General features: G+C 48.3%; 1 protein-coding gene and 1 long non-coding RNA gene across 2 annotated transcripts; one reads left to right on the top strand and one right to left on the bottom strand.

Moving 5' to 3' along the window:
- Positions 1-405: 405 nt before the first annotated feature.
- Positions 406-16,337, bottom strand: AP3M2 (adaptor related protein complex 3 subunit mu 2). The gene is made up of 9 exons (XM_060683511.2): positions 15,930-16,337; positions 14,455-14,808; positions 11,039-11,210; positions 9,761-9,898; positions 8,168-8,253; positions 6,692-6,825; positions 5,496-5,703; positions 4,060-4,204; positions 406-3,079 (listed from the first exon to the last, which is right to left on the bottom strand). Exons 2-9 carry the CDS (start codon positions 14,725-14,727, stop codon positions 2,979-2,981), a joined length of 1,257 nt encoding a protein of 418 aa, XP_060539494.1. The 5' UTR covers positions 14,728-14,808; positions 15,930-16,337; the 3' UTR covers positions 406-2,978.
- Positions 16,338-16,457: 120 nt separating this feature from the next.
- On the top strand, positions 16,458-23,616 carry LOC148112456 (uncharacterized). The gene is made up of 2 exons (XR_015729386.1): positions 16,458-16,902; positions 23,379-23,616. It is a non-coding gene; the product is annotated as an uncharacterized LOC148112456 (long non-coding RNA).
- The last annotated feature ends 610 nt before the right edge of the window (positions 23,617-24,226 follow it).

Genomic DNA, 24,226 nt, shown 5'->3' with positions numbered 1-24,226 from the left:
TGGGGCAGAGGAACAGCTGGAGCCTGTTCCCAGTGTGCGCATGCACAGAGTTGCCAGACAAAGGGAGCAGCTAAAGAACAAGGGTCAACTCAGGAGTAAGGCCACAGATGGACGATGAATGGCCCCTCCCAGAGGGAATAAAAGAGGAGCGAAAGGGGAGTGGGATTTGCGGGAGACAATTAGTTTGCTTAATTGGTTCGTGACTCTCCGAGACTCCTTGCCAAGTTTTGAAGATATCGGCCTGGCCAGATAAGGTCTGTGACTGTAAATTCTCCCTTGAAAGACTTTGCTGGATGTGAATGAGAGACTGGAAGACCGGCAACCTTCTTAGATCCTAACCCAAAGAGAGGTGCCACAGGAGAGCTAAACGTTGACTGCAAGATGCACAAAAGCCAACAACGGACATCTCAGACGAACGTCTATTCAGAATGCAATATTTACATTTTACATCCTGCTTAAATCCGAAGCTTTTTTAAAATATCCCTGCTGCTACAAGTAAGTAGGCAGGCACATCCCCTTGCAATGGCCGGCTGTAATTTTCTCCCTGTCCTGCAACAGCATCCCAACTCACACCCTCTTTAAGCAAAAAAAAAAAAAAAAAGAGGAGAGGAGAGGAGAAGGGGAGGGGAGGCGTGGAGAGAAGAAGAGAAGAGAAGAGAAGAGAAGAGAAGAGAAGAGAAGAGAAGGGGATGGGATAGGATAGGATAGGATGGGATGGGAGGCAAGGAGAAGGGGAGACTAGGAGAGGAGAATGGAGGGGAGGGGAGAGAAAAAAGAAAAAAGAGAGAGTTGCGAAGTCATTGTTTCCAGAATGTTCTGGCAGAGTCAGACACCCTCTGCATTGGCCAACCTACTGGCAGATCTCAGGCTCTCCCGTCTGGAGTTTCCCATGGCATTGTTAGGGTCTCCCAGAACAGAAGCATGCTAAGAGGGGAGAGTCCGGATCAGAATGGAAACACACACAGCTCGGATTTAGCTCATGCTTTTAAGAAGAGCGACACTCCGAAGCTCTAAGAGAGGTTGCACCAAAAAAAAAAAAAGGGACGAGCAACCTGTAGCCCAGACTGGATGGAGAAAACCTGTTGGACGACCATTCTGATTCAGTGGGAGAAGCTCGAGGGACAGCAGCCATACAGCCAGGCAGCCGCGGGGTGGCACCAGACTGGGGGAAAGCAGATCTATTATGGTAGTATAACAGCAACACATGTCAGAGATCAAGCACATGCAAGAGGTAAACGTAGCAGCCCAGGAATATATAAAATTCATATTTTGCTGATAAAGAAATAAAGGGAGACTAGTATAGATCTATTTCACGCGATTTAGCTCTCATCAGCCAGCCATACCCTTACTTGGATTCGAACTTAGGCTGCCTGCATGTTAGGCAGTTGTATTAACCTCTGAGCCACAAGTTCTCCTTCCTTCATCAGCTTGAGCCAGGGGAGAGATTAAGTGCTTTTCTATCGAGACACCTGGTCTGCCCCAGCATGTGGGAGGGAGCATACTGCATCCCTTTCGCCTTTCAGCTCCAATCCACACACACACACACACCATTTTCCCGAAAATAAACCCAACCAGAAAATAAGCCCTAGCATGATTTTTCAGGATGCTCGTAATATAAGCCCTTCCCTCAAAATAAGCCCCAGTTAAGACTGTCAGCCAGATGGATGCATTTAGTACTGTATTCCCCCCCAAAATAAGACCTAACTGGAAAATAAGCCATAATGCATCTTTTGGAGCAAAAATTAATATAAGATCCGGTCTTATTTTGGGGGAAACACGGTATGTATGTGTGTGTGTGTGTGTGTGTGTGTGTGTGTGTGTGTGTATGTGTGTGTGTGTGTATATATATATATATGTAGGTCTTTGGTTATTTGGGTTTTCTCCCGCGTAAAATTGGAAGTGTCTTGGCGACGTTTCGATGAAGTCTCATTCGTCATCTTCAGGCTGGTGTTTTCGGCTTCGTGCTTCTATGAGCTTCGTGCTTCTTCATTGCTCCTAGAAGCACGAAGCCGAAAACACCAGCCTGAAGATGACGAATGAGACTTCATCGAAACGTTGCCAAGAAACCTCCAATTTTACGTGGGAGAAAACCCGAATAACCAAAGACCTACATACAAATACCCGCGAAAACCTCAGAAAACAAATACACACACACACACACATACATACCAGGTGCTTCGACATATATATATATGTAAATGTCGAAGTACCTGGTCTACCCCAATATAGGAGGGAGCATCCTGCTTCCCTTTTGCCTTTCAGCTCCAATCCAGGAGCCCTCAAGCCGTCGTATTCACGGCAAACCCTTTTATACCAAATTTATATTTGCTGATAAAAGAAATAAGGTAATGAGAGCTAAACAGCTTGAAATAGATCTATACCAGTCTCCCTTTATTTCTTTATCAGCAAATATAAATTTGGTGACCACAGCTAAGCTAAGCATATTTACACTGGGCTAAAATGCCACTTCTAGATTACCAACGACCCCCATATCTGAGAAAGGAACCTTCCCGTTTGTGTCCACACTGGTGCAGTTTAACAGGACAGGCTGAGCGAAGAGAGGCTGGGACTTGGACGGGCTTGGAGTCCAACCAGAATCCCGCGCAATAAGCTAGACAACCATTCGTGCCTTTTCTTCTTGGGGTTCTCCAGCATCTCTCCTGCTGCAGTTTCAGCCGGGCAAACGATCCAGCTGTCGCTGGCGGCCAACGAGGGGGAAGAAGCACACGGTTGGCTGAAGTTGGAAGCCAACAAGCCCAAAGAGAAGAAGTTACCACGTCTCCTTTTTTGCTCTTTGCTGGCCATCGGAGAAGCTCCAGATGTTAGAAGAGGAAGGGATGGCCAAACCGGGAAGGGGGAAGGAAAAGTTGCCTGTCTCAGAAGAAATCCAGATGGGTCACACCAAGGAGCAAACCATGAGGAAGAGGAGAGCAGAGGTGGAGTCGAAGTCACAAGTCTTCTCCTGGGCAGATGTTCTCTTAGGTCCGGACCTGGAACTTCCCAGCCTTGGTCATGTACTTGATTCCTTTGAACGGCTTGTACTTCTCTCCGTACATGTCCAAACGATTCACCTTCAGACCTGGAGCGAGCAGAAAAGACGAGGCATGAAGGATGAAGCAACATGGAAGATGGTTGTAGGGTGTGGCTGCAAAAACTGGGGACATGTTTCACCTTCAGCCAATTGTGGGCTGGAGAAATTGGGTGGATAGAAGATCTCTGAAGGAGAAGGGCGGTATAGAAATAAAATTATTTATTTATCATTATTTATTTATTCTTCAGAGGAGGAAAACCACTTGCAACAATTCCTCACAACGCCAACCATTACGGGACTGAAGTTTCCTTTGGGGTTTTCTCTAGAGCAGGGGTCTCCAAACTTGGCGACGTTTAAGACTTGTGGACTTCAACTCCCAGAATTCCCCAGCCAGCCATGCTGGCTGGGGAATTCTGGAAGTTGAAGTCCACAAGTCTTAAACGTCGCCAAGTTTGGAGATCCCTGCTCTAGAGTTTAACAAAAGTGTAGGAATTAAGAAAGGCTGCAGATCCTTGTACAAAGCTTGCTCCAACTTACATGGCTGCCCTGTCTCTTAAGAACAACAAAAATAATGCAAGAATAAAAGGTTCCCTTTGCACATACGTGCTAGTCGTTCCCGACTCTAGGGGGCAGTGCTCATCTCTGTTTCAAAGCCGAAAAGCCAGCGCTGTCTGAAGACGTCTCCGTGGTCACCTGGCCGGCATGACTCAACGCCAAAGGCGCACGGAATGCTGTTCCCTTCCCACCAAAGGTGGTTCCTATTTTTCTACTTGCATTTTCTATGTGTTTTCGAACTGCTAGGTTGGCAGAAGCTGAGACAAGGAATGGGAGCTCACCCCATTCCGCGGCACTGGGGATTCGAACCGCTGAACTGCCGACCTTTCGATCGACAAGCTCAGCATCTTAGTGTTTATAATGACATTTAAATTCGTTTGGTTAATTGCAACTGGGGCTTTTAAAGGGTGCCTTAAACAAAAAGTAAAAGAGGAAAAAAAAAAGACATTTAAGAGAATTGGAAGGTCACAAACCAGAGATTGCCAACTGCTGGATTTTGAACTGGAGGTTAATGGTGGGATTCTCATCAGGCTTGGAGGCCCCTGCCTGAAGACTCATCGTCCCCTTCAAACTGGGCAGCTTCTGGGGATTGATCTTCCCCACGTCCCACATCAGCAGCTTTTAAGGGAAGGATGGAGAAAGAAAGAGAGGACAAGATAAATGTCTATGGAAAGTCTAGGTCAAGCAGGTTATGATTGTCCCAAATTTGCTTTTTTTTCAAGAGGCAACTGGACTTTCTGAGTTTTTTTCGTTTGAAGACGTTTCGCTTCTCATCCAAGAAGCTTCTTCAGCTCTGACTGGATGGTGAGGAAAGGAAGGATTGATACTCCTTGCAGACAGCTGGTCATTTGTGTTCTTTTAGAGGGTCACTGAAGCTACTTGGAGGTTTATCTGTGTCCTCAGGGTCACCTGAGTAGCACTCCTGGTTCCTGTAGTCTGCAATTTTTCCTCTGGAAATCCATTCCTACTCCCACACCATTCAAAGGGGGTTCATCCCAAATTGCATAGTTAAAAGTCTGGCTCAGGTGACCCTGACGACATCAATAAACCTCCAAGTCGCCTCAACAGCTCTCTCAAAGGATGCAAATGACCAGCTGTCTGCAAGGAGTATAAATCCTTCCATTTCCCCACCATCCAGTCAGAGCTGAAGAAGCTTCTGGGATGAGAAGTGAAACGTCTTCAAAAGAAAAAACCCAGAAAGTCCAGCTTCCTCTTGAAAAAGAAAAAAAAAAAACACCTTTGGGACATGATTTATGACTGTTTCCCACACTTATGACCATTCCAGCATCCCCATCGTTCATAATTGGGACGCTTGGCAACTGACTCATATTTATGCCCGTTGCTGCCGTGTCCTTGTGTGTGTGTGTGTGTCATGTGATCACTTTTTTGCAAGCTTCTGACAAGCAAAGTCAACGCGGGAGCCAGATTCATTGAATGGCCATGTTGCCAAGTTAATGACGGCACTGATTCGGTTAACTGCCGTGGCAAGAAAGGTCTTGAAACGAGTCAAAACTCACTTCGCAACTGTCTTGCTTAGCAACGGAAACGTGGGGCTCAATTGAAGTCATAAGTCAAGGACCACCTGTGATCCCTCTTCTCTGTTGCCACGTCTTCCTTTACCCCCCACTCCCAGAGCCACCCCACTCAGGAGAACAATCCCCTCTAATAAAAAGATTCCAATTAAACCGGTTTATTGCTCGACAGCCTATGCACAGGAATCTTCTCATCTAACAGGAATTCAAGAAGAGGATGGGCCTAGTCCGTTTGTGACTATGTAAGGATTCTAGGCTGATCCCTCTTTTCACTCCACCACTCCCAGATTCTGCCACTCCTTCGCGGACAACAGGAAAAGACGACAGGCGGCTCAACCCAAGAACCAGACTCAACTGAAGGTTCTATACTTCCTCACCTTTGTGACCGGATCAAACGTGTGTGTCCCCTGAGAAGGCGTGAGGGTCATGTTAAGCACCCCTTTGGGCATCTGGCTGGTGACCAGTACCCCCTCCACCGTCTTCCCCATGGTCTGTTTGGGCCCCACGGTGATCTCGAAGCGGCCGAGGGAGCTGCTGTCTCGGAAGCTGATGTTGTGCTTTACGTAGACCGGGATGGCCACTAAACTGTAGGGGGTGGAAAAAGAAGAGTGTCATCGTGGCAAAGGGAGTTGTAGCCCACTACAACTGGTTTAACCCGTTCCTTTCAGGAAACTGCTTGAATTCCAACATGGCCGGCTGAGGAATTCTGGGAGTTGAAGTCCACAGATCTTAAATTTGTCCCATTTGGAGACCCCTGCACGATGACATGTTTGGGACACTCGTCCAAAGGGACTGTACCAAGAAGATGTGGGGATGATGTCGGTCCTGATACTTGCATGAAGCCAAAGGTAGAATTCTCTACTGGAAAATTCCACGGAGCCATCTTTTGTTCCCTTACTGTTGTGGTCTGCCAGTAGCCTGCGGAGCTGGCAGCGGAGTCGGACAGTGATGAGGCTGAGGAAGAACAGGGGCCAGTTCTGGAGGCTGGGGACGGCCCAGATGAGGGCTCTGTGTCAGAGGCAGAGATGGGGCCAGGGCCATCGGGGAGTGAGGTGCGGACTCCGGAGCCTCCAGAGGCTGACAGCAGAGAGGCAGAGGAACAGGAGGAGCCTGTTCCTAGTGCATGTATGAGAAGAGCTGCCAGAAGGCAGGAGCAGCTAAAGCAGAGAGGACGACTCGGGAGTAAAGCCAGGAGATTATTGACCCCTCCCATAAGGCTTAAAAGACCAGCAATGGCTTTTGGTGGAAAACAACGTTGAGAGAATTGCTTCTTGTTTCACTGTATTCATTTCTTGTCGGCGTCTTCTGCTTCTGAACTATTGCCAAGAAAAGCCTTTGGCAGTTTGCCTAATTATCCCAAGGTCGGTGATGAACTGAGGAATGGTGTTTTGAAGAATTTGCTTTAATTTAGTTTGGACTCCGCTGAGAATGAGTTAATTCTCAGCTGTTCTAATAAAGTCTGTTTGTTTTGGAACTGTTTGCATTTAATACTAACTACTGGGGTGGGCTTGGGTCATAACACTTACATAAAGAGTGGGGGAGAAATCCAAAACGCTGGATGCATCAACCTTACTTTTGAGCGCTGACGTGATAAGAGAGCAGGCGGAAGTTCCCATCGGGAGGGATGAAGGAGAGGATGCGTTCAGATTCCCACCGCTTGAAACGCACGCAGGGATGGAAGCTGACATCGTCCAACAATCTTGGGTTCTGGAAAGAGGAAGGAGAAAGGAGCTGGAAGTTCCTTGGCTGGTGGTGCTATTCTAAGGCCTCTTAAGATCTGTGGACTTCAACTCCCAGAATTCCCTGCCAACTGGCTGGGGAATTCTGGGAATTGAAGTCCACGGGTCTTAAAAGTTGCCAAGGTGGAGAAACTGTGTACTATTCCTATGGTAGGAAGCAGGGGTGAAATCCAGCAGGTTCTGACAGATTCTGGAGAACCTGTAGCGGAAATTTTGAGTAGTTTGGAGAACCGGCAAATGACATCTCTTGCTGGCCCCAGAGTGGGGTACGAATGGAGATTTTGCAATATCCTTTCCCCAGGAGTGGGGTGCGAATGGGGATTTTGCAGTATCATTCCCCTGGAGTGGGGAAGGAATGGAGATTTTGCAGTATCCTTCCCCCAGGAGTGGGAAAGGAATGGGGATTTTGCAGTATCCTTCCCCCAGGAGTGGGGAGGGAATGGGGATTTTGCAGTATCATTCCCCCAGAGTGGGGAGGGAATGGAGATTTTGCAGTATCCTTCCCCCAGGAGTGGGGTGGGAATGGAGATTTTGCAGTATCCTTCCCCTGCCATACCCACCAAGCCACACCCACCAAGCCACACCACGCCCATGGGCCTGTGCCCATGGGCCTGTGCTTCAGAGATGCAAAGGAGGAGGAGGAGGAGGAGGAGAAAGAAGAAGAAAGAAGAAAGAAGGAAAAGGGTGAAAGGAGGAAGAGGAAGAAGAAGGGGAAGGAGGAGGAGGAGGAGAAAGAAGAAGAAGAAAGAAGAAAGAAGGAGAAGGGAGAAAGGAGGAAGACGAAGGAGAAGGGGGAGGAGGAGAAAGAAGAAGAAGAAAGAAGGAGAAGGGAGGAGGAAGATGAAGAAGGAAAGGAGAAGGAGGAGAAAGAAGAAGAAAGAAGAAAGAAGGAGGAGGAAGGACAAGGGGAAGGAGAAGGAGGAGAAGAAAGAAAAAGAAGAAAGAAGGAGAAGGGAGAAAGGAGGAAGGGGAAGGGGAAGAGGAAGGAGGAGGAGGAGGAGGAAGAAGAGGGGGAGGAGGAGGAGGAGGAGGAGGAGGAGGAGGAGGAGGAGGAGGAGGAGAAGAAGAAGAAGAAGAAGAAGAAGAAGAAGAAGAAGAAGAAGAAGAAGAAGAAGAAGAAGAAGAAGAAGAAGAAGAAGAAGAAGAAGAAGAAGAAGAAGAAGAAGAAGAAGAAGAAGCAGCCCTCGTGGGAAGATTTGACCGGTTTCCTATTTTGGATACTGGCACCGGGATGGTTGGCTATGGCAGGGCAAGCCGGGGAATTTGTTAAAGCGGGTGGGCGCGCGGGGTCTTTCCCCTCTCCTTTTTACCATGAAGGAGAGGGTGAGGTCCGGCATCCCAGTCAATTTCACGCAGGCATCGATCACCCCCTGGATTTCAGCTGTAATTGTGGAACCTGCCAGACACACACAAACAAAGGAAAAATCATTCACGTAGATCAGGAAGGACGTTGGAGCTGGCCTACACAACCCTAGGTTGCAGCTAGTCCTCAACTTATGACCATTCATTTAGTGACCGTTTGAATTTATAACGGCCCTGAAAAAGTGACTTACGGACCGTTAACTCATTAGGGGAAATCAACTAGACAAGAGAAGCAATCTGAGGTAGAGTGAAGGTGTTGGAAGAGACCGCCAAGTTCTAGTCCTGCCTGAGGCACAGGAGGTTGGGTCAGTCCCGCTGTCAGCCTGAGGGAGAAGAAAGCAGGGCTGGAAACATGGCTAAGAAAAGTGAGCAAATCCAGCACCTAGAATCCCAAAGGTGCTTTTTTTCCAGGAGGCAGCTGGACTTTCTGGTTTTTCTTTGCAGACGTTTCGCTTCTCATCCCAGAAGCTTCCTCAGTTCTGACTGGATGGTGGGGAATGGCTTAACCCTTTGCTTCATCCCATTCCTCACCATCCAGTCAAGAGTTGAAGAAGCTTCTGGGATGAGAAGCGAAACGTCTGCAAAGAAAAACCAGGAAGTCCAGCTGCCTCCTGGAAAAAAAGCACCTTTGGGACAACCAGGACCTGGAGGACTGAGAAGCTCCATAGATTAAGAGACTGAAAACCATATCAATATATCAATATCAATATATCTACCTAACTACCTATTTCTATCAATATCTCTACATCCATCGATCCATCGATCCATCCATCCATCCATCCATCCATCCATTTTTCTATCTTTGTCTATCTTTATCATCTATCTATCTATCTATCTATCTATCTATCTATCTATCTATCTATTATCTATCTATCCATCATATCACTCTCTCTATTTCTTTCTCTCTTTGTCTATCATCTATCAATCTATCATCTATCTATCTATCCATCTATCATCTACCCATCCATCCATCATCTATCTATGATATCCATCCATCATCTGTCTGTCCGTCCATCCCTCCATCCAGCCATCCGTCTGTCCATCCATATATCTCTATTTTTTTCTATCTTTGTCTGTCTATCTATTATCTATCCATCCATCATCTATCTATATCACTATTTCTTTCTCTATCTTTGTCTATCATCTATCAATCTATCATATATCTATCCATCCATCCATCCATCATCTATCCATCCATCATCTATCTGCCTGTCCGTCCGTCCATCCATCCATCCGTCCGTCCATCAATATATCTCTATTTTTCTCTGTCTGTCTGTCTGCCTGCCTGCCTGCCTGCCTGCCTGCCTGCCTGCCTGCCTGCCTGCCTGCCTGCCTGCCTGCCTATCTATCTATCTATCTATCTATCTATCTATCTATCTATCTATCTATCTATCTATCTATCTATCTCTATATCTATCTATCTCTATATCTATCTATCCCTATCCCTATCCCTCTTGATACACACATACACACACACAAAGGACAAAGGCGATGTGGTTTTCCTTAAAATGCGAGGTTTCTGCCATCTTTGATGGGAATACCTGACTTATCGATGATGGCGTCAATCTCCTCGATCACATCGAAGTAGGCTTCGTTGTTGGTGTACTTCACGCTGGTCCGTCGCCAGGGCACCACCGACAGCTGCCCTGTGGGGAGCTGCTCTCCCACATTGGTGCTTCCTGGAAGGAGGAAGAAGGAAGGAAGGGAGGAAGAAGTTCTTCATAGGTTTGAGTCTCCAGGCCTTTGATCATCTTAGCTGCTCTTCTCTGAACTTTTTCCAAAGCCTCAACCTCTTTCTTGTAGTGTGGTGACCAAAACTGGTTGCAGTATTACAGGTGTGGCCTTACTAGGGGTTCTACTTTTTTCCCCACGGACAAGAGTGGGGGAGGGGCACCCAACCTACATCCCTCGCACATACATTTTCCAATAGATTTGGGCTTCTACGAGTATCTAATGCCTGATGATCCGAGGTGGAGCTGAGGTGGGGATGCCAGCACTGGGGAGCAGTTGCAAATATACAGGAAGCTTTGCTTACTCGCCCGCCACTCACCTGCAGCTGTGCGGCCCAGTTCCTAACAGGCCACGGACTGCTACCGATCCGAGGCCCGGGGATTCGGGGATTGCTCTAACCCATGCTAAACTGAACCATGAGCCAGTACCTAGATTCGTACCAGGGGTGCTATTCAGCAGGTTCTGGAGAACCAGTAGAGGAAATTTTGAGTGGTTCGGACAACCGGCAAATACCACCTCTAGCTGGCCCCAAAGTGGGGTGGGAATGGCAATTTTGCAGTATCCTTCCCTTGGAGTTGGGTTGGAATGGAGATTTTACAGTATCCTTCCCCTGGAGTGTGGTGGGAATGGAGATTTTGCAGTATCCTTTCCCTGGAGTGGGGTGGGAATGGGGATTTTGCAGTATCCTTCCCCTGGAGTGTGATGGGAATGGAGATTTTGCAGTATCCTTCCCCTGGAGTGCGATGGGAATGGAGATTTTGCAGTATCCTTCCCTTGGAGTGGGAAGGGAATGGAGATTTTGCAATATTCTTCCCCTGGAGTGGGGAGGGAATGGGGATTTTGCAGTATCCTTCCCCTGCCATGCCTACCAAGCCACACCCACCAAGCCACACCACATCCACCAAGCCATGCAACGCCCACCGAACCGGTAGTAAAAAAATTTGAATTCCACCACTGATTCGTACCACCCACTTTACCATCAACTTACTACTGTTCCCCAGGCTAGTTCAATCCACTCCATAAATCAGAAATCAGCCAAGCGCATTTTAGCCTGATGGACGAGTTGAGGCCAGTCGCAAACTATCTACCTGTGATTGTGTTGACAACTGTCCGGAGGATTGTCGGCGGCCTGATCAGCTCCTTCAGAATATTGGACTCCGTTGCCAAGGGGAAACCGTTGTCCAGCATCTCTTCGAGCACCTCGTAAACCACCACCACGTTGTCCTTGATGACAACTTCAGAGCAGACTCCAAAATAATCCTGGGGAGGGTGGAGAGAGAAGCAAAATTAAACAGCTCTCCATTCTGCGGTCGGTTGCCGCGGGAAAATCTTGGGAGAGAATCACTCAACGCCCAGGAATTAGGTGAGAATTTAAAATTATGAGCCGTGGTGGCGCAGTGGTTAGAAAGCGGTACTGCAGGCTTCTTCTGCTGACTGCCGGCTGCCTGCAATTTGGCAGTTCGAATCTCACCAGGCTCAAGGTTGACTCAGCCTTCCGTCCTTCCAAGGTGGGTAAACGGAGGACCCAGATTGTTGGGGGAAAGAGGCTGACTCTGTAAACCGCTTAGAGAGGGCTGCAAAGCACTGTGACGTGATATACAAGTCTAAGTGCTATTGCTATTCCTTCCTTCCTTCCTTCCTTCCTTCCTTCCCTTCCCTTCCCTTCCCTTCCCTTCCCTTCCCTTCCCTTCCCTTCCCTTCCCTCCCTCCCTCCCTCCCTCCCTCTTATTCCCTTTCTCCTTCTCCTTCCTGGTGCTGCAGTGGTTAGAAGCCAGTGTTGCAGGCAGACTCTGCCCACAGCCAGGAAGTTCGATCCTGAACGGCTCAAGGTTGACTCAGCCTTCCGTCCTTCCGAGGTGGGTGAAATGAGGACCCAGATTGTTGGGGGAAAGAGGCTCACTCTGTAAACCGCTTAGAGAGGGCTGGAAAGCACTGCGAAGCGGTATATAAGTCTAAGGGCTACTGCTATTATTGATGGCCTTCAAAAGAAGAGAACATGAGCCATGATCAAGAAAGGATAAGATCAGCAGATAAGAAAGGAGGGGCGGGTGGGAATTGCACCGGGGGGAAACCATTAAAACCAGCTGGAAATGGTCCATCCCATCATCAGACCACATGGAGGTATAATTTAAGGCAGGGGTCTCCAACCTTGGCAACTTTAAGACTTGTGGACTTCAACTCCCAGAATTCCTCGGCTGAATTTTGCCGCAACAGTTATCGAAGTGTGAAAAACTGTCATAAGTCCCTTTTTTTAAAGGCCTGTTGCACGCCAGTTCGTTTAGTGACCGTTCGAAGTTACGACAGCCCTGAAAATAGCCCTTGTTGTAAGTCGAGGACTGTAAATCAGGGAGACGGCCGAATCCTGCAGCCAAAAAACGCTGCTGCTTTTGAAATAGTTTCTTGGTTTGGCAAGGCCAGTCCTGCCTTCATGCTAATCATCATTCCCTGGGCTCAAAGGACTTACATGAAAGTTTGTGCCCAGAGTAACTCGGTTTTTGCCAAACAGGCTGATCAAGTTGGGCATGTTTGACCTGTTCCACTTTCCCTTTGTTGCCTCCCAGGTTCTCTTCTCAACCTGCCACCAGGAGAGTAGAAAAGAGGCACTCTAGAGAGGCAAATGCATGGAGGGATGGAAAGCAGCGGTGAAATCCAGCAGGTTCTGACAGGTTCTGGAGAACCGGTAGCGGAAATTTTGAGTAGTTTGGCGAACCGGCAAATACCACCTCTGGCTGGTCCCAGAGGGGTGGGAATGGGGATTTTGCAATATCTTTCCCCTGGAGTGGGAGGGAATGGAGATTTTGCAGGCAAAGCCAAGAAGTAATCATACCCTTGACAGCATACTTAAAAGCAGAGACATCACCCTGCCAACAAAAGCGCGTATAGTCAAGGCTACAGTTTTCCCAGTTGCAATGGATGGCTGTGAAAGTTGGACCATAAGGAAGACTGAGAAGGCCAAAGAATGGAGGCCTTTGAACTCTGGTGCCGGAGAAGACTCCTGCGAGTCCCTTGGACTGCAAGGCGATCCAACCAATCAGTCCTAGAGGAGATCAACCCTGACTGCTCTTTAGAAGGCCGGATCCTGAAGAGGAAACTCAAATGCTTTGGCCACTGAATGAGAAGGAAGGACTCCCTGGAGAAGAGCCTAATGCTGGGAACAATGGAGGGCAAAAGAAGAAGGGGACGGCAGAGAAGGAGATGGCTGGATGGAGTCACTGAAGCAGTTGGCGTGAGCTTAAATGGACTCCGGGGATGGTAGAGGACAGGAAGGCCTGGAGGGACGTTGTCAATGGGATTGCGATGGGTCAGACACAACTACACAACTAACAACAAAAATCGTACCCTTACAGAACCTGAAGTTCAGGAGGGGACATAAAAGAAAGGAAACAAATGAAACATGAACGAGGAAACGGAGCCAAACTTTCCCCAAAATATAAAAAGCCAGCACATGTTTCCAGTGTACATAGCAGGGTATGATAAAAAGTCACGATGTTGGTCACAAGAATCCTTTCCTAGCGATAATATTTCTCACAGCGATGATATTTTTACAACCGTTATTTCTTATCCCCAATAATGTTAGAAGCAATGCATTTGTCAGTCACATTGCATAATCCTACATCACAAGGCAACACGTGATTTCCCTACGTTCCCCTCCTCCTCCTAGCCACGGTTAACCACAGTTCAGTTTCTCTTTCCGTCGTTGTCATCTTTCAATGCATGCATTCTTGTACCCTCTGTGAATTTTATTACTCATGGGTCTGGCACGCTACGTTTTTCGGTAAGGTCTTGTTGTGGCCCGCCAGCGGAGTTGGTGGCAGACTCAGACAGTGAGGAGGTTGGGGAGGAGCCTGGGCCAGTCCTGGAGTCTGGGGAGGGCTCTGATGAGGGCTCTGCGTCGGAGGCAGAGAAAGGGCCAGGGCCGTCTTACAGTTGTCAGCTGCCTCTGGAGTCGGATGTCAGTGGGGTAGAAGAACAGCTGGAGCCTGTTCCCAGTGTGTGCATGCACAGAGTTGCCAGACAAAGGGAGCAGCTAAAGAACAAGGATCAACTCAGGAGTAAAGCCACAGGTGGACGATGAATGGCCCCTCCCAGACAGAATAAAAGAGGAGCGAAAGGGGAATGGAGTTTGCAGGAGACAATTAGTTTGCTTAATTGCTTCGTGACTCTCCGAGACTCCTTGCCAAGTTTTGAAGATATCGGCTTGGCCAGATAAGGTCTGTGACTCTAAATTCTCCCTTGAAAGACTTTGCTGGATGTGAACGAGAGGAATTCACAGTAACTTAATAAAAAGGGTTTTTTTTGTCGGGACAAGGAGTCTGCTTCATGCTCTTGGGAAGCCTAGGTCAGAACAGGGCTCCTGCTTGGAGGGGGGGGGTTGGACTGGATGACCTCATAAGGTCCCTTCCAACTTTATTAATCTGAGTCTGAAACCAGTTATCCACTTCTGAATCCTGAAAAGCCAGACTCGTGTGCAGTAATCCTAAATCCCCTGGAAGATTCCGCCTACCTGAAACGTGTCCACCACCCGGTGGAGAAACTCGATGACGAAAAGCGGTGGGACTTCCGTCTGGATCACGGCCACGAAGAAGATCTTGTGCCGATAGACGCTCAGAAGGTAATGGTGAGGGGTGGAAATCACCGGGGGTACATTTTCAGCCTCCGACGCCCGCTCCTGAGCCTCGAAGAAGTAGTCGCAAACCGAACGGCTGATCACGCTCTTCCAGTGTTTCTCCAGGAAAATGTCTCCGGAGGAATTAATGAGGAAAAGGCTGTGAATCATTGCTGGTCCAGAAGAAGGCCCACCCGTTTGAGGACCACTGGCTGGCGGAGAGATCAACTCGTGCTCTAAGACTTCGCGGGTCTAAAAATCAACACACAAACACACACAAGCATGTAGGATTTCTTATGTCTGTTTTTTTCCTTCAGGTTCTCCGCCGTAATCAGAATTTCCTGAGCCAAGCGTGCAATAATAAATAATTTTTTATTTAGCTGCCAACACAATCACTGGCAATAATGTGGGACGAAGGTCTCTCTCAAAATCAATTGTACTCAGACAGCACACTGTTTATATAGATATTGATTTTTTTTTGTTTTACATTGTTAAAAAATAAAAAAATCTCTCTATCTCTATCTATCTATCTATCTCTATCTATCTCTATCTTTATCTGTCTATATCTCTCTATCTCTCTCTATATATCTATCTATCTATCTCTATCTCTATGTATCTATCTCTATGTATCTATCTATCTCTATCTATCTCTATCGTTATCTGTCTATATCTCTATATCTATCTCTATCTCTCTCTCTCTCTCTATCTCTATCTATCTATCTATCTCTATATCTATATGTATCTATCTCTATCTATCTCTATCTCTATCTATCTATCTCTATATCTATCTATCTATCTATCTCTATCTATCTATCTAATTTATATTTCACTGATAAAGAAATAAAGGGAGACTAGTATAGATCATTTCAAGTTATCTATTTCAAGCATGGCTTGTCATGAATGCGACTGCTTGAGGGCTCCTTGATTGAAGCTGTGTCTTATTAAGCAGCCTGTGCAAAGTCAGTTTATCTGTGGCTTATTAAGCAGGCTGCGCAAAACCAGTTTGTTTGTGGCTTATTAGCAGGCTACGCTAAGCCAGTTCATCCTGGCTTATTAAGCAGGCTGCACAAAACCAGTTCATCCTGGCTTATTAAGCAGGCTGTGCAAAGCCAGTTTATTTGTGGCTTATTAGCAGGCTGTGGTAAGCCAGCCCATCCTGGCTTATTCAAAGAACCATGATATTAAATTTAGCTCAGATCTAGGAACTAGGACCTGGTCCTTCCAGAAACCAGATCCCATCAAATCGACCGTCTTCTTTTTGCAAGGGATTCCCACGGATCTCAACCCAAAAGATCCAAGCCAGGCAGGAGACCCCTCCACAAGTTCGCCTTCCCCCAAAGCGCCCCCCCAGTCCCCATTTCCCCCCTTCTCACCTCCTCCGCATCGCAGCCACAGCTTCCTCAAATAAAGCCTGATTTGGGAGGAGGGGTGGGAGAATAGATCCCTCGGAAGCCACCCACCCTCGCCGCTGATTGGCCAGCGGAGGACTCCCCCCCTCCCTTCCTTCCTCCTATCCCGCGTCGCCGCCGGTTCTTTGACAGCTCCGATTGACAGAAACCGGTGTCGCCGGGATAGGGCGGGGCCTCCTTTTAATGCCGTACATCGATTGGCCGGCCAAGTCCCGGCATCGATTCCGAGTGACAGCCCGGCAGGCCGGTGAACGCTGAGCCGAGGAGAAAAACGGAGCCAGTGATTGGCTGGGCTTGAAAAGCTCGCGCGAACCAACGGGAGGCGGGTCTCCGCGGCTCCATAGCAACGGGGCGGTTGCTACGCGGTCGGCTGAATTTAGCCCTCAGCGCGAGGCGGCATGTGACGGGCGGGCTGCGCATGCGCATTTAGACCAGTGGGTGAGGGTTGGGGACGTTTGCGCCCTGTTCTAATCCTCGGTTTACGACCGAGTGGGTACAGAAGGAGAAAACGGGCACAGGTTGCTGCTTAGCGGGGTCGTCGTTCCCACTGCACAAGCTGTCTTGGGTGGGTCAGAGCTAAACCTGCCTAAGCCGTTAACAGCGTCAGGAGAGGGAGTCCTCGAATTACGACCACAATGGAACGCCCCCTCCCCAAATTCTGTGGTCAAGCAAGAAGGGTTCTTAATTGAGTTTTGACCCATTTTATGGCCTTTCTTGCCACTGTGGTTAAGTGAATCACTGCCGTTGTTAAGTGAGTAACCCGGTCGTTAAGCGAATTCCGCTTTCCCATTGACTTGGCTTCACAGACGTCGTAAAAGGGGATCACATGATGCTGGGATTCTGCAACCGTCATAAATACCAGTCAGTTGCCAAGTGTCTGACTTTATCACGGACCCATGGGGATGCCGAACAACGGTCGTAAGAGTGAAAAATGGCCGTAAGTCACTTTTCTCAGTGCTGCTGTAACTCTGGATGGTCACTAAAGGAACGGTTGTAAGTCGAGGACTGCCTATACAGGGAGCAGTCCTCAACTTACAACCACAATTAAACCCAAAATTTCCGTGGTCAAGTAAGACAGGCAGTGAGAATGTGCCACGGCTTTCCGTCAGCTCCTTTCTGTCATGGTATTCTTGCCCAGCGACTAAAATTATTCCTTTATTTTCAAATGATGTAGTGTTTTTTTAAAAAAATTGTAAGGTAAAGGTAAAGGTTCCCCTTGCACATATGTGCCAGTCTCTTCTTAAAAACCTCCAGTGATGGAGCTCTCACAACTTCTGGTGGCAAGCAGTTCCACTGGTTAATTGTTCTGACTGTCAGGAAATTTCTCCTTAATTCCAGGTTGCTTCTCTCCTGGATTAGTTTCCATCCATTGTTACTTATCTTACCTTCTGGTGCTTTGGAGAATAGGTGGACCCCCTCTTAAAGAAGAGGCAGCCCCTCAAATATTGGGCCACTGCTATCATGTCACCCCAATTCTTCTTTTCTTTAGACTAGACATACCCAGTTCCCGCAACTGTTCTTCCTATGTTTTAGCCTCCAGTCCCCTAATTATCTTTGTTGCTTTTCTCTGCACTCTTTCCAGAGTCCCAACATCTATTATTATTATTTTTATTATTATTATTTTATTATTATTATTATTTTATTAATCCAATTTCTATACTGCCCTACTCCCGAAGGACTCAGGGCGGTGAACAGCCATGATAAAATACAGATAATACAAATATTAAAAATCCCTTAAAATTATTAAATATTTTGGCCGAAACACAGATTAAAACACCCAATTTATACAATCACAAATTAAAAATTTAAAAGAGGAGAGTTAGGCCAGGCCAGCCTGCTGAAATAAAAAAGTTTTGAGAGCACGACGAAACGTGCGCAGGTCCGGGATCCTCCGTATCTCTGGGGGGAGCTCGTTCCAGATGGTAGGTGCTGATCCAGTGGTGGGTTTTAAAATTTTTTACTACGGGTTCTGTGGGTGTGGCTTGGTGGGCATGGCAGGGGAAGGATCCTGTGAAATCTCCATTCCCACCCCACTCCAGGGGAAGGTTACTGCAAAATCCCCATTCCCTCCCAATCAGCTGGGACTCGGGAGGCAGAGAATTAGATGGGGGCGGGGCCAGTCAGAATTTTTTTACTACCGGTTCTCCGAACTACTCAAAATTTCCGCTACCGGTTCTCCCGAACTGGTCAGAACCTGCTGAGAACCCACCTCTGATCTGATCGCAGCGTCATGGTTAACGTTTTGAGTTTTTTTTTTGACTGTGTGGGCCCTCCTGGAAAAAGAGAAGAATAGGAACAAAATGGAGGGGGGGGGGCAGGTCTAGCTGGCTTTAACCCCCCCCCCCGCCCCCCGTTGGTTAGCCAGAGGGAAGGCTGGCCAGATTGACCGAGAGGAGCAGCCCTTCTGGGAAACGTCCATCCCAGCGCCCTCCACAATCTAGTTCGGAGGGGTTGTTATGGGTCCCCTGGGACATCAGGCCAGATGGTAGATGGCCTTCTCGTGGCACCTCCTTTCCCTATAGGTAACAGCTTCTCCCGGAGGTCCCGTTAGCCGCCCCCCCCTCTTTTTTGGCAGGCGGATGAAAACTGCGCTCTCTCTTTTTTTCTTTGAGTGAGCTTTTGAAAAAAAGCCTTAATTACCAGCGGAGATTTCAAGATATTGTTTTCAGGCTGGGAAATATTTAGCATTGCAAGCTGCCTGACAAATCGGCCGCCTCTGAGTCTTTTGCAAGCCCAGGAAATCGATGAGTAGTGAGGATAACCCTGCTCCTAATAGTTTCTCAGAGAAGAGCGCGGCCCCGTAAAGGAAGCTTTAGACCAGGGGTGTCAAACTCAAAAGCCCGTGGGCTGGATCTGGCTTAGATCTGGCCTGCAGGGCCGCCCTGGAAACAACGAAGGAAGGAAGGAAGAAAAGGTAGGAAGGAAGGATGGAAGGAAGAAAAGGAAGGAAGGAAGGAAGAAAGGAAGGAAGAAAAGGAAGGACGGAAAGGAAAGAAGGAAGGAAGGAAGGAAGGAAGGAAAGGAAGGAAGGAAGGAAAGGAAGGAAGGAAAGGAAGGAAGGAAGAAAAGGAAGGAAGGAAAGAAGAAAAGGAAGGAAGGAAAGGAAAGAAGGAAGGAAGAAAAGGAAGGAAGAAAGAAAGTAGAAGGAAGGAAGAAAAGGAAGGAAAGGAAGGAAGGAAGGAAGAAAAAGAAGGAAGGAAGGAAAGGAAGGAAGGAAGAAAGGAAGGAAGGAAGGAAGGAAGGTTATAATGAGAGGGAGGGAGGGTCTGAGCCAGCCAGCCCCAAAGCTGACTTTTTTAAAAAAAAATTGATTTATATGCCGCTCTTCTCCGGAGACTCAGGGTGGCTTACAATGCGTTAAGCAATAGCCTTCATACTTTTGTATATTCATACAAAGTCAGTTTATTGCCCCCACAATCTGGGTCCTCATTTCACCCACCTTAGAAAGGATGGAAGGCTGAGTCAACCTTGAGCCTTGGCGAGATTCGAACCTGCAGTAATTGCAGGCAGCTGGTCTTAATAACCAGCTTAATAACAGGGTGCCTTAGACCACTGTACTACCAAGGCTCTTTGGAGGAGTCTAGTTCAGCTCCTAATTCTGCGATGGCCTTTCCCTGTTGCTGGTCCGTAGGGGCTGGAGGTCTCTTTGCCTGTGGATTGTGCATCCATGTCCTTCGGGCCTGACCTCCAGCGTGTGTCACGGCTCTTACCTGGACAGGTCACCATGGTCTCTGCGTCTCGTGGCAAGGTCCACTTTTGGACCAGGGAAAAAGGAGTCGCATCACAGGTAGCTGAATTCCGGGGGAGGGGGGGGGAAGGCACGTAGAGGAGAGGGGAAGAAAGAGAAGAAGAGAAGACGAAAACAGCAGTGGAAGAGGAGGGAAGGAAAGGAGAGAGGGAGAGGAGAAAGGAATGGGAGGAGGGGGAAGGAAAGAAGGGAGGAAAAGAGGAAGAAGAAGGGAAGAGGAAGAAGGAAGGGGAGGGGAGAGGAAGGAAAGAAGGAAGGAAAAGGGGAAGGGGAAAAGGAGGGAAGAAGAATGGAATGAGAAAGGAAAGGGGGAAAGGAGAGAGAGAGGGAAAGAAGGGAGGAAAAGAGGAAGAAGAAGGGGAGGGAAGAGGAAGAAGGGAATGGGAAAGGGAAAGGGAGGGAAGAGTGAGGAAAAGAAGAAGGAGAAGGAGGGAAGAGGAAGAAAGGAAGGGGAAAGGAAGGGGAGAGGAAGGAAAGAAGGGAGGGAAGGGGAGGGAAGAGGAAGAAGGGAATGGGAAAGGAAGGGGAGGGGAGGGGAGAGGAAGGAAAGAAGGGTGGAAAGGGGGAAGGGGAGGGAAGAGGAAGAAAGGAATGGGAAAGGAAAGAGGAAGAATGGAGATAAGGGAGAAAACAGGAGGAGAAGAAGAGAAAAGGGAGGGCAGGGGAGAGGAGGAAGGGAAGGGGAGAGGAGAAGAGGGAAGGGCAGGGGGACAAGAGGAGTTGGAGCAAGGAGCAACAGGAACAATCAAAGAAGTGGCTTCTTCCACGACCGAAAGAGATAAAGGAAGACTGACAGCCGTCCATTAAGCCTGGGAACAATTCAATTTAATCTTCGGCAGCAGCTTCCCGGCCTCAAATCATTAGCCAAGGAGGATGCAGCGGGAACAACTTTTGCTTCCCCCCACCCTCTCTCGTCCCACCGGGTTAAACCATCACAGGATCCCGCAGACCCCGGGACAAGACGGTCGCGAAACAACAGAACGGAGGGACTTCTTTGTGCTTACAACAGAGGCCCCTTGCCTGCCCCCCACCCCCCCACCTCCCACCCCCCACGCTAATGATGCAAGGCTTGGCCTCCACTACCCACCAAGTTTATGAGACGGTTAAGCTATCCCCAGGGCCTTGGGAATCCGAGGACGCAAGAGCAGCTGGTGCCCTGAAGTGGCAGCTTGCCATTTAAGTTAACTCTTGCCGTGCCACAGCGACCGACCGGGTACCGAACCTCCATCCTGAACCTGAGAATCTCGGAAAAAAATCCCTTGGATGCCCAAATCCCCTTGGGGGCAAAACTCACTTAACAACTGCCTGGCTTAGAGGTGAAAATTTGAGGGTGGGTGGGTGGGGGGTCAGCGTTTAAGGGAATCCGTGCGGTTGTTGAGTGAGACCACGGTTGTTAAGTGAATCTGGCTTCCCCGTTCACTTTGGTTGTCGGGAGGTCGCAAAAGGGGATCAAGTGATTCCCCGGGAACACAGCAAACGGTCATAAACAAGTTGACCAGCATCTGAATTTTCATCCCGTGACCAGGGAGATGCTGAAATGGTTTGGGTGAAAATCAGTCATAAGTTACCCCAAACTGGTGCTTTTTTTTCAAGAGGCAGCTGGATTTTCTGGTTTTTCTTTGAAGACATTTCGCTTCTCATCCAAGAAGCTTCTTCAACTCTTGTGCATAGCCAAATGTCTCTGGAGATTCTCAGTCTTCCACGTCATGGTTGTTTCCCCAAAGGTGCTTTTTTTTTCAGGAGCCAATTGGACTTTCTTGGTTTGTCTTTGAAGAGCTGAAGAAGCTTCTTGGATGAGAAGCGAAACGTCTTCAAAGAAAAACCGAGGAAGTCCAGTTGCCTCCTGAAAAAAACCATGATCTGGAGGACTGAGAATCTCCATCGACAGTCATAAGTCCCATTTTTCAGTGCTGTTGTCACTTCAATCATTAAACCAGGGGTGAAATCCAGCAGGTTCGGGAGAACTGGTAGCGGAAATGTTGAGTAGTTCGGACAACCAGCAAATGACACTTCTGGCTGGCCCCAGAGTAGGAGGGAATGGAGATTTTGCTGTATCCTTCCCGCAGGAATGGGGTGAGAATGGGGATTTTGCAGTATCCTTCCCAAAGGAGTGGGGAGGGAATGGGGATTTTGCAGTATCCTTCCCCTGGAGTGGGGAGGGAATGGGGATTTTGCAGTATTCTTCCCCCAGGAGTGGGGAGGGAATGGGGATTCTGCGGTATCCTTCCCCAGGAGTGGGGTGGGAATGGGGATTTTGCAACATCCTTCCCCCAGGAGTGGGGTGGGAATGGAGATTTTGCAGTAGCCTTCCCCCAGGAGTGGGGAGGGAATGGGGTTTCTGCAGTATCCTTCCCCTGGAGTGGGGAGGGAATGGGGATTCTGCAGTATCCTTCCCCCAGGAATGGGGAGGAAATGGAGATTTTGCAGTATCCTTCCCCTGGAGTGGGGTGAGAAGGGGGATTCTGCAGTATCCTTCCCCTGGAGTGGGGTGGGAATGGAGATTTTGCAGTATCCTTCCCCCAGGAGAGGGGAGGGAATGGGGATTTTGCAATATCCTTCCCTCAGGAGTGAGGTGGGAATGGAGATTTTGCAGTATCCTACCCCCAGGAGTCGGGAGGGAATGGGGATTTTGCAGTATCCTTCCCCCAGGAGTGGGGAGGGAATGGGGATTTTGCAGTATCCTTCCCCTGGAGTGGGGTGAGAAGGGGGATTCTGCAGTATCCTTCCCCTGGAGTGGGGTGGGAATGGAGATTTTGCAGTATCCTTCCCCCAGGAGAGGGGAGGGAATGGGGATTTTGCAATATCCTTCCCTCAGGAGTGAGGTGGGAATGGAGATTTTGCAGTATCCTACCCCCAGGAGTCGGGAGGGAATGGGGATTTTGCAGTATCCTTCCCCCAGGAATGGGGAGGAAATGGAGATTTTGCAGTATCCTTCCCCTGGAGTGGGGTGAGAAGGGGGATTCTGCAGTATCCTTCCCCTGGAGTGGGGTGGGAATGGAGATTTTGCAGTATCCTTCCCCCAGGAGAGGGGAGGGAATGGGGATTTTGCAATATCCTTCCCTCAGGAGTGAGGTGGGAATGGAGATTTTGCAGTATCCTACCCCCAGGAGTCGGGAGGGAATGGGGATTTTGCAGTATCCTTCCCCCAGGAATGGGGAGGAAATGGAGATTTTGCAGTATCCTTCCCCTGGAGTGGGGTGAGAAGGGGGATTCTGCAGTATCCTTCCCCTGGAGTGGGGTGGGAATGGAGATTTTGCAGTATCCTTCCCCCAGGAGAGGGGAGGGAATGGGGATTTTGCAATATCCTTCCCTCAGGAGTGAGGTGGGAATGGAGATTTTGCAGTATCCTACCCCCAGGAGTCGGGAGGGAATGGTGATTTTGCAGTATCCTTCCCCCAGGAGTGGGGAGGGAATGGGGATTTTGCAGTGTCCTTCCCCCAGGAGTAGGATGGGAATGGAGATTTTGCAGTATCCTTCCCCTGTCACGCCCACCAAGCCACGCCCACAGAAACCGGTAGTAAAAAAAATTGGATTTCACCACTGCACCAAACAAATGGCTGTAAGCCAAGGACTCCCTGTACAAACGACAGTACTTTTTAGCCTACTGTAAGGAGTCAAGTGGACGTGTCTATAAAAGAAGTAAGATCGTTTTTGACTTATTGTAGGACACCTAATCCGGAATTAAAGTTCAGCTCAGCCTTTCGCGGAGAAGTAGCTGGCATCGTCTCAAAAGGTGGTTTACCGTAACCTGAATGGCCGCATTCCAGATGACTGCTCGAACGGCACACTCCAAGAAATTTTCCTAGCCTTCTCTCGCTTGGCAGTGTTTGCAGCGTCTAACTGCTAAGTGGGAAATTAAGAAGATTTAAGGTTTGCTTGTTCCATAAAGTAATACAACGAAGCAATGGATGGCCGTTGGTGGGAATGACTTCAGGGATAGGCTAAAGAATAAAACAATTTATTTTTTGTTTGCTTTAAAAAAAAAAAAGCCTCTGACGATCAGGCAACTCAGCTGGGATCGTCAGAGGCTTTTAAAGGCATTTTTTTTTTTCTACAACCTCTTCGGCCGTAAATTCGTAAATTTTCCTTATTATCATTTGATCTGGAGGAGTATCAGCCTGTTTCCAATTCGGTGCGAAGACGATTCTGCTTGCCGTTAATATATGTAACATTTTGTAGTTTTTTTTTACCCATTTTCCCATCAAAAATACCCAAAAGAAATAATTCCGGCTTCAATTCTATCCTCTGATCAATTATCTCTTCGAACCATTTTCTTATCTTACACCAATATTTTCCAGCCTTGGGGCAGGTCCACCACATGTGGTAGAATGTTCCCTGCTTGTAGCCACATCTCTAGCACTCAGGCGATCGATTTATTATAACTCAGGTATGCTGGCTGAGGAATTCTGGGAGTTGAAGTCCACAAGTCTTAAAGTTGCCAAGGTTGGGGACCCCTGATATATATATATATATATATATAAAAAGAGCCTTGGTAGTACAGGGGCTTAAGGCA

This window comes from Pantherophis guttatus, chromosome 9 (assembly GCF_059756535.1).
Source record: "Pantherophis guttatus breed Tessera chromosome 9, ASM5975653v1, whole genome shotgun sequence".
NCBI lineage: Eukaryota > Metazoa > Chordata > Lepidosauria > Squamata > Colubridae > Pantherophis > Pantherophis guttatus.
Note: the sequence above shows the minus strand (reverse complement) of the source record. Positions and strands in the feature narration are given on the sequence as shown.

What these genes read in the sequence shown, in the direction of transcription:
- AP3M2 (XM_060683511.2), bottom strand. Translation starts at nt 14,727, where the DNA reads ATGATTCACAGCCTTTTCCTCATTAATTCCTCCGGAGACATTTTCCTG. An exon ending in GGGTGGTGGACACGTTTCAG is followed by an intron (nt 11,211 to 14,454) that starts GTAGGCGGAATC and finishes CACCCTCCCCAG; the next exon opens with GATTATTTTGGAGTCTGCTC. An exon ending in CGCCATCATCGATAAGTCAG is followed by an intron (nt 8,254 to 9,760) that starts GTATTCCCATCA and finishes TGTGTCTGGCAG; the next exon opens with GTTCCACAATTACAGCTGAA.